Raw genomic sequence first — 8701 nt, 5'->3', positions numbered from 1 at the left:
GCTTCTCCTGCCAGTCTCTATCTCATCTCCTTGGAACTGTGCATCTTTGCTTATCTCTCTCTGTCTCTGTCACCCACCCACCCGCCCAGCCGAGAAAGCCAAGAGCCATCTGGAGGTGCCGCTGGAGGAGAACGTGAACCGCCGCGTGCTAGAGGAGGGCAGCATGGAGGCCCGTACCATCGAGGACGCCATCGCGGTGCTCAGGTAACGGGGCGGGGCCTGGGGCTTCCCAGGGGTGGAGCTGGTCCTCTGGGGGCGGGGCTACCAGGGGCGGGGCCTGGCTTTACCGGGCGAGGCTGCGCCCAAGGCCCCCTGACGTGCATGTCCACCCCGACTCAGCGTGGCGGAGGAGGCGGCCGACCGGCACCCAGAAAGACGCATGCGGGCAGCCTTCACAGCCTTTGAGGAAGCCCAGCTGCCGCGGCTCAAACAAGAGAACCCCAACATGCGGCTGTCGCAGCTGAAACAGCTGCTCAAGAAGGAGTGGCTCCGCTCTCCCGACAACCCCATGAACCAGCGGGCTGTGCCCTTCAATGCCCCCAAGTGAGCCCAGAACTGGGGGAGCCAGTTCACCCACGGGTGGTCCAGGTCACGACTCTGCACGCCCTTACGCCAGGTCAGCTTCAAGGGTCACAGAGCGTTCCGGGGGGCCAAGGCGTCGGGCCCCGGGTCCATGCTCTTATCACCAGCCACCCGTCCTCCCGCCAGAGGATCCCTGTCCCAAGTGACACCCCACCCCCTCCCATTCCCCAGCGCGTGTGTGTAGAGCCTCAGGGCTGAGTGCCCAATAAAGGTGGCGGCAAGGCTGCGGTGAGGCACTTGAAGCCTAAGTGAGTGGGTGGGGAGAGGTGGGCGGAGACGGGGGAGAGGGAACAGCTTTGGGGACCTGTTGTGAACCGCACTGGGACCATAGCTAGAAAAGACAAGAGCCCCAACAGCGCACTCCTTCCTGCTGCCAGCTATACCTCATCGGCTCCTGCCATCACCCCTCCTTGACTGTGCCACTTGTCCAGTGAGGGACCTGCTCCGCTATCCCCTGCACACGCTCAGAAAGGTGGAAGTGGAGGTGCTGGCCACACTTCAGGGGCAGAGCCAGAGAAGAGCTGGAGACTGTCTGCCTCCTGAGATTCTAGTTCAGGGTGGGCCCTAGGACTTGATTGGGGGTTCCATGCTGTGTTTGGGGTCAGGAAATGCTGGCGGCTGTGGTGTTATTCCTACAGGGGAGGCATCTGGGCTAAATCCTTCTGTGATGAATCCTGGGCAGGCTTCCCAGTGGAGGATTTCTTCCTTAGTGGGGGATGAGTCAGATCTCATCGCAGAGGGAGGAGGAAGGCACTGGGCCGGGAAAGGCCTGGAGGCTGCAGTGAGCAGGTGGATTGGAGTGGGTGTGAGCAAGCGTCCTGTCGGAGACTGCACGTCTGGGAAGGGTGGAGTGGGATTTGAACCTAGTTCTGGCTTCCTAGAGCTTAGCCAGCCCTTAAGAACAGAGGAAGGGCAGCTGGGAGATGGGCCTATGAGGCTGTGTGGGCTGAGCAAATTGCTTAGACCCAGGAGGGTGAGCAGGGGAAGGAGGTGCCCCCAGAAGTTGCAGTGGTCAGGGCTGGGTGCGGTGGCTCACGCCTGTAATCCCAGCACTTTGGGAGGCCAAGGTGGGTGAATCACCTGAGATCAGGAGTTCGAGACAAGCCTGGCCAACATGGTGAAACCCCATCTCTACTAAAAATAGAAAAATTAGCTGGGTGTGGTGACGCATGCTTGTAATCTCAGCTACTCGGGAGGCTGAAGCACAAGAATTGCTTGAACCCGGGAGGCAGAGGCTGCAGGGAGCCAAGATCACAGTTCCGCACTCCAACCTGGGCAACAGAGCAAGACTCTGCCAAAAAAAAAAAAAAAAAAAAAAAGTTGCAGTAGTCAGATCATCTGCAGCACTTACCTAGTGGGCAGTGGGCCTGGGTAGAGGTCAGAGCAGCCCCTGGTGCCAGAAATGGCCATCAAGGCCCCACTGTGTGCCTGGCCTTGGACAGCCCTGCTGTCCAAGGTCATCTGTAACAGTGGGGGGAACTGAGGCACAAGGGTAGGGGGTAGGGTTGAAAGACTTACCAGGCCACTGCTATGGCTCTTGCCCAGGTGACACCCACTCCCTATGCCCACGGGGCTGTCCCCTGACTTCCCATTACCCTCTCAGCTCAGTACTTCCGGCCTCCTTACTCCTGGCTTCTCAAGCCTCCAACACAGCAGGCTTGTTCCCTCCACCAAGAACGCTGTCCTGCCGGGCACGGTGGCTCATGCCTGTAATCCCAGCACTTTGGGAAGCCGAGGCGGTCGGATCACCTGAGCTCAGGAATTCAACACCAGCCTGGGCAACATGGTGAAACCCTGTCTCCACTAAAAATACAAAAAACTAGCCAGGCGTGGCGGCAAGTGCTTGTAGTCATAGCTACTTGGGAGGCTGAGGCAGGAGAATCACTTGAACCGGGAGGCGGAGGTTGCAGTGAGCCACTGCACTCCAGCCTGGGCAACAGAGCAAGACTCCATCTCAAAAAAAAAAAAAACAAAAAACCACCATCCTCCCAAATCACAAGTCTTAGGTGCATGCAGGTCCCCACAGAGGTCCTCAGCTCTGTGTAGTCAGGGCTGGGCAGGCTGGAGGGGGCTAGGCTCTGCTCAGAGGTGGGAGATAGACTGTATCTTTCAGGATGCATAGGAGCTCTCCACACAGACAAGGGACAGAAAAGTCAAAGAAATTACACGTGCAAAAGTCTGGAAGTCACACCACTTCCTGTTCAACGGAGGGTAAAAGGTGCCAAGAATAACTAGGTACAGGTGAGGCACCGTGGCTCATGCCTATCTATGATCGCAGGACTTGGGAGGCCACAATGGAAGGATCTTTTGAATCCAGCAGTTTGAGACCAGCCTGGGCAAGAAAGCAAGACTTTGTCTCTACAGAAAAAGTTTAAAATTAGGGCATGATGGCATGTGCCTATGGTCCCAGCTTCTTGGGAAGCCAAGTTGGAAGAATCCCTTGAGGCTGAGTTGGATGTTGCAGTGAGTAGGTTGCAGTGAGCCCTAACTGTGCCACTTACACTGCAGCCTGGGCGACGGAGCGAGACCCTGTCTCAAAAAAATAAACTGGGTACAGCTGAAGTTGACATAAAAACTAACCAATATATGTTGGGCACTAGTTTAGTTTGGAGGTCCCCCAAGAACCAACCCTGAGACAGTGACTGTAGGAAATGTGGGATATCTGGGAGAGACCTTTGGTGAGGGTTAGGGAAAGGAGAGGAAGGTAAGGCATCCTGCAGGGGGCACCAATGTGCAGCGTCCCCCACGTGGGAGGAGAAAGGCACTGGCACTACTGGGTACCAGGCCTTGGCCAAACAGGTGGCAGCAGCCCCTCAGTGAGCCCTGGGGACAGCCCCTATGAGATATTGATCGTCTTTGTATATAAGAAAACTAAGGCTGGGCACGGTGGCTCACGCCTGTAATCCCAACACTTGGGAGGCCGAGGTGGGTGGATCACCTGAGGTTGGGAGTTCAAGAGCAGCCTGACCAACATGGAGAAACCCCATCTCTATTAAACGTACAAAACTAGCCAGGCGTGGTGGTGCATGTCTGTAATCCCAGCTACTCGGGAGCCTGAGGCAGGAGAATCGCTTGAACTCGGGAAGCAGAGGTTGCAGTGAGCCGAGATCATGCCACTGTACTCCAGCCTGGGCAACAGAGAGAGACTCCATCTCAAAAAAAAAAAAAAAAAAAGCTGGGCGTGGTGTGGGCATCTGTAATCCCAGCTACTCTGGAGGTTGAGGCAGGAGAGTCGCTTGAACCCGGGAGGTGGAGGTTGCAGTGAGCCGAGATCGCACCATCGCACTCCAGCCTGGGCAAGGAGAGCAAAACTCTGTCTCAAAAAAAAAAGGAAAAGAAAAAGAAAACTAAGTCACCTGCCTATGTTACATAGCCAGGAAGCACCCAGAGCCGCCAGGAAGGCAGCAGGGGTAGTTTTGGGGCCCAGAATCGGGGCTGAAGGTGTCAGCCAGGAAATGGGTGGAATAGCCCACATAGTTCCCCACAAATGGAGGCCTAGGTTCGAATCCCACCTCTGCCTCTTCTGAGACCTTAGACAAGGTTCTGAATGATTTAAGCCTCAGTTTCTCCTGTAAAATGGGACTAAAAACCGCGCCCAACCCCAGCCTATCTGGAGAATCAAGGCGATGGTACCTGGGGAGGGTACGACGGGAAGGGCTTGGCCCACATGACCTTGTTAGGGTCTTTGTGGCTGGGGATGAGAGAAGGTCGGGGGACCAATGGTAATCGACCCGAGAGAAGAAGCCGACGGGAGGGCCAGCCAGCCACGACTGGGCACACAGGGCCTCGGACGCCAGGCAAAGGAGTGGGGCTTCACCCCAGGACGATAGGGCTCCCCGGTGGGGTTGTGAGCAGGACAGGGAGCGGATCAGAGCGGCGCGCGACAGGCTCTTCCGGGCCCCTGCAGAGGGACAGCCGGTGGACAAGAGTGAGGATGAAACTCAGGACAGGAGCTGAGAGGGTGGTCGTTAGCCCTCGGGCACAAAGACAAGGTAATAACGTTCGTTCCCTGTTACAGAAAGGCCCTTACTCGCTTCGGCCCCTGGCCCCGGTCCCGGCCCCGCCTCCGCCTCCACCCCCGCCCCCGCGGAATCCCGAGCCCGCGCGTGCGCATTGGCAGCAGGGAATCCCCAGCTCCGCCGCAGAGAGCAGGGGGAGCGTGAGAGGGGAGTTCCTTGCGCGTCCAGCCCGCCCCGCGTGCGTTGCCAGGACGACCGGGCGGGGCCGCGGGGCCACCGGGCGCTCACTGCGCCTGCGCGGAGGTGCTCGCCTTTTGCGCCGGGGCTTTCCCGTCGCGCGCCAGCCGAAGAGGGGAAGCCGCGCGCAGCGCGCATGCGTCTGCCCCACCCGACCCCGCCCCCGTCCACCCACCCACCCACCCCTGAGGGGCCGGGGAATTCCTCACCCGCCGCAGTGCGCATGGGGGGGCTGGGCGGGGGAAACCGGCTCAAACCGGGAGTGGGGTTGCCGAGTGAAGGTGGCCGTGGAGGGGAGCGAGAGCGGGGTCTTCCGAGGTTCCCACCTCCGGCCCCCGTTCGTTCGCTTTTAGCAACCGGGGCGCGCGGGCCGCAGTGCGCGGGCGGCGGGCGCCTCGGGGGAAGCCGGGTGCTCTGCCGCTTGCGCGGGGCTCCGCGGCCTGGCAGCCGGGGTTCCCCCTCGAGCACAACCGGGGACGGAGTAGAAGGATGGCGCGCGGAGCGAGTCTGGGAGGAGAGACGTTGGGGGAAGAGACGACGCTGCGAGAGGCGCGCGGGAGGAGAGGAGAGGAGGGGTGCGTGCGGAGGAGGGAGCGGTGGGGGAAAACGCAATGGATAGGGACGATGGGGGGGGGGGCAGGGAGAGGCGAGCCTGGGGGTGCGCGCCAGGGAGGGGGTGACGGGGGAGAGCGTAGAGGGAGGGGGACGACAAAGGCGGAGGGGATGGGAGGGGAGTTTAGGGAGTAGAAAAGGGATATGGACAAGGAGAGGGGTACATTGGGGCAGTGGGGCGATGGGAGGGGCGCTGGAGGACACCTTAGGCTCCTGCAGCCTCCTGCCCAGCAGATTGGTCTGCGAGGGTGGGGGTTGCTGTGCCGGAAAGTCAGGATCTTCGAGTCCGAGCTTAAGGTTTCCAGATTTAGAAAAAAAAATTAAAAAAAAAAAAAAACAAAAAACACGGCGCCCACTTAAACTTGACTTTCAGATAAACGAGCAATTTTTTTATTATAAGTACGTCCCATTCCGTGTTCTCTACTTTATCCAGCAGCCCTAATCTTGGCTATTGTTGTTCCCCCCCACCCCCAAATTTACACACCACCTGTCCCTATCCTTTACGAAAACCGTGCGGACCCTCGCGGAAGACGCCTTTGTCTCCCGCCTGCCTAGCGCCCCACAGCCCGGCATGTGGGGTGTCCCCCCGGACCTCGCCATCCCCTCCCCCAGCCATCTGCCGTCCTCCTGGCCTTGAACAGCAGCCTGAAGTCGAGTCCGGGCTAGGCAGGGGAATGCGCAAAGGCGCAGCGCACACCCTCGGGGATTTTCTAAGCGCTCCTCCACCCACCACGACCCCCAGACGCTCCCCTATGGGCCTGGCTCTGCCAAGGCCACATCGCCCCGCGGGTCCCAGACACCCTCACGTTCTCCTTCTCCAGGAACCTCCAGGGCTCTACTTTCGGGCAGCCTCCCTCACTCTCTGGGCACATAAGCACACAGGCACGTACGTAGTAGGTGCTCACGAAAAAAACATTTGAGGGTGATTTTATGGGGGCAAGTCCTGGGGGGGGAGTGTTGCATTTGTCGACACGGACAACTGCGTCCTCATCCCACGGGGATATATGCTCTCTCTGGGCCTTTGTCCCCTCCAACAAAGCAGTTTCCCTTTTATCCTTCCCTTTGGTTTCAAAAAGTGTAAGATAACAAAACACTTTGTTTTGTTATCAAAACAAAATCAAAGGGGAAAGGTCAGCCCCAGTGGTCCCTGGCCCTGGGCTGCCCCAGCGCCTCCCCAACACTTCCCCAACACTTCCCCCACTTGCCATGTTCTCTTCTTTTTCTTATTCGCCATCGGAACAGTGGAAGAGTTGCGCCTCCGGCCTGGCTTGTGCTCAACAGGCCGGGAACTCGGTCCCTGCGGATCATTTTCCCCAGGGGCATATTATTCCGGAAACGGGCTAAGCGGTCCCGGGTTGGGGACACGTGGGCGCCTGTGTTTTTAGTTTCGTTGACCTAGGTGACGCCCCTGCAGAAGCCGGCAGTGGATCTGCTGTGCCATGTCTTGGAAGCATTTATAGGGCGGCTAGCTGGGCAGAGGGTGGTGCTGTCCCTTTATTTGAAGCTGGGTAGTTCCTGGGGTGGTGCTGGGTCTGGAGCGGCCCTCTCCTCCCATCAGCCAGGACCAAGTTGCACCTGGCCCCTCATTCCCAGGGGTGGGGAGAGGAGAAGATGAAAGAGCAAGCAAGTTCACACCAGGAGCTGAGGGCAGTGAGAACAGTAAAGCAGGGCGACGTGCCCAGAGAAGCGGCGACTCTAGGGAAGAGGAGACCTTGGATGGAGCCCTGAAGACCACGGGTGGGGATAAGGGGTGAGGAGAGCCAGGGAAGGGCGGTCCTGGCCCAAGGAACCGCAGATGCAAAGGCTCTGAGGCTGAACCGGTTAGGGGGAGACGCTGGGCGTGTCCAGAGTGTGGTGGGCGGTCCAGGGAGACCGCGGAGGGACTGGAACAAAGGGTGGGCGTTGGGGGGGCAGAGCGCGCCGGCCCGTGAGGAGTCAGGGTGCTCCTCTTGGTTCAAGAAGAGAAGGGAGGTGGGGGGAGGACGGTCATGCGGGACAGGGACGTGACCTGTCACACGGGTGAGGACTGAAGTCTGTGGCTGCGTCAGGGAGAAGGACTGTGGCGGGGACAGGAGGAGCCGCGGGACTGGGGAGGGTTTTCGGGCTCCACTGGGCGATTGTGGGGTCCACGGGGCATGAGGGAATCCCCTGATCGTGGGTGTCCTTGTCACCTCTGCAGCCTGACTCTCCTTCACTGTCTGACTAAAGCGTGGGTCGCAGCCTTCCCCAACAGGGGCGGGAAGTCCCCCCCAGGAAGGCTGCTGGGTGGCACCCCTCGTCCCCGGGTCCTGCGAACCCACTGGCTCTCTGCCTCCACAATGCAGACCCGAAGGCCTCCTCCCCTTTGTTCTTTTTCCTTCCACACGGTCACGGTCACGGTCACACCGGCGGCTCCCTCTGAGCGCATCTCACACACAATGAGGGGGGCGCGCTCCCAATTTCCCCTCCCCTCGGTATCGGCGTCCCCGAGCCCCGCCCGCGCCTCGGAATCCCGGCCTCCAGACCCCGCCTGGGAAGCTCGTTACCTTTCCAGAGAGGCTCCCCGCCGGGGGGCTGGGGAGGGGGGAGGGCTATTTTTAGAATGAATGGAAGAAAAGAGAGGAAAAAAAAACAAAAAACAAAAACCAGAATGGAGGTTTGTAGAAGCCTCCCTGCTTCCAAGAGGAACCCCCCTCCCCGTCCCCACCCCAGACCAAGGCTGAAGGTGGGTGGGGGTTCAGAGACGGGGCGGGGCAGGGGGCTTCGAGGAGGAACACTGTGGTCTGAGCTGGAGCCACGCTTTCTGTTGGAGGGGCACAGCTGAAGGAGAACAGCAAGACATTATCCGGCGGCCCCACGGACTCGGAGAGCTGGAGGGACCCCGGAGGTGGGCACTTGTCCATTCGCTGGAGGGAAACTGAGGCTCAGAAAGGGGCTTGGCAGGGCCGAGGTCATGGGAGGTGCTTGCCCCTGGACTTCTCCCTCCCATCCCCTACCGAGCCAGACCCGGGGAGCCACATTGTTCTAAGGTGGCAGAGTGACCTTCACAACTCTGCCACCCAAGCCCTGGCCAGTCAGGCTCCAGGGGTCCCTAATCGCGCAGGTTGGGTGGAGGGTGTCACCAGCCCAACAATGAAATAGGGAAGTTTTCTGTGGTTTGGTTCTGGCCACCCAGGCTCCCCCTTCCTATCTGGGATCTTCCAGCCCAGTCAACGTTGCCAGCTGCCCGAAGCCTCTGGGTCCCCCGATCCTCCCCAGTCGCGTGGTGGGGAGGCTTTAATTGTCTGCCTTCCTCTCTCCCTGACTCTCTTCTTTCCTGGGTCTGGGAGAGC

At 59.5% G+C, this 8701-nt stretch overlaps 1 protein-coding gene across 1 annotated transcript in view; it reads left to right on the top strand.

Annotated features, from left to right (window-relative positions):
* CCDC124 (coiled-coil domain containing 124) overlaps positions 1–818 on the top strand; it is an 11038-nt gene extending 10220 nt beyond the window's left edge. Inside the window, exons 3-4 of the mRNA XM_017879563.1 lie at positions 15–204; positions 340–818. Coding sequence (XP_017735052.1) covers positions 15–204; positions 340–547 — 398 coding nt within the window. The 3' untranslated portion in view covers positions 548–818. The remainder of the gene's footprint in view (positions 1–14; positions 205–339) is intronic.
* Positions 819–8701: the final 7883 nt, after the last annotated feature.

This window comes from Rhinopithecus bieti, unplaced genomic scaffold (assembly GCF_001698545.2).
Source record: "Rhinopithecus bieti isolate Rb0 unplaced genomic scaffold, ASM169854v2 scaffold_9899, whole genome shotgun sequence".
Lineage (NCBI taxonomy): Eukaryota > Metazoa > Chordata > Mammalia > Primates > Cercopithecidae > Rhinopithecus > Rhinopithecus bieti.
The sequence above is the reverse complement of the archived record's forward strand: the minus strand, read 5'-3'. Positions and strand labels throughout refer to the sequence as shown.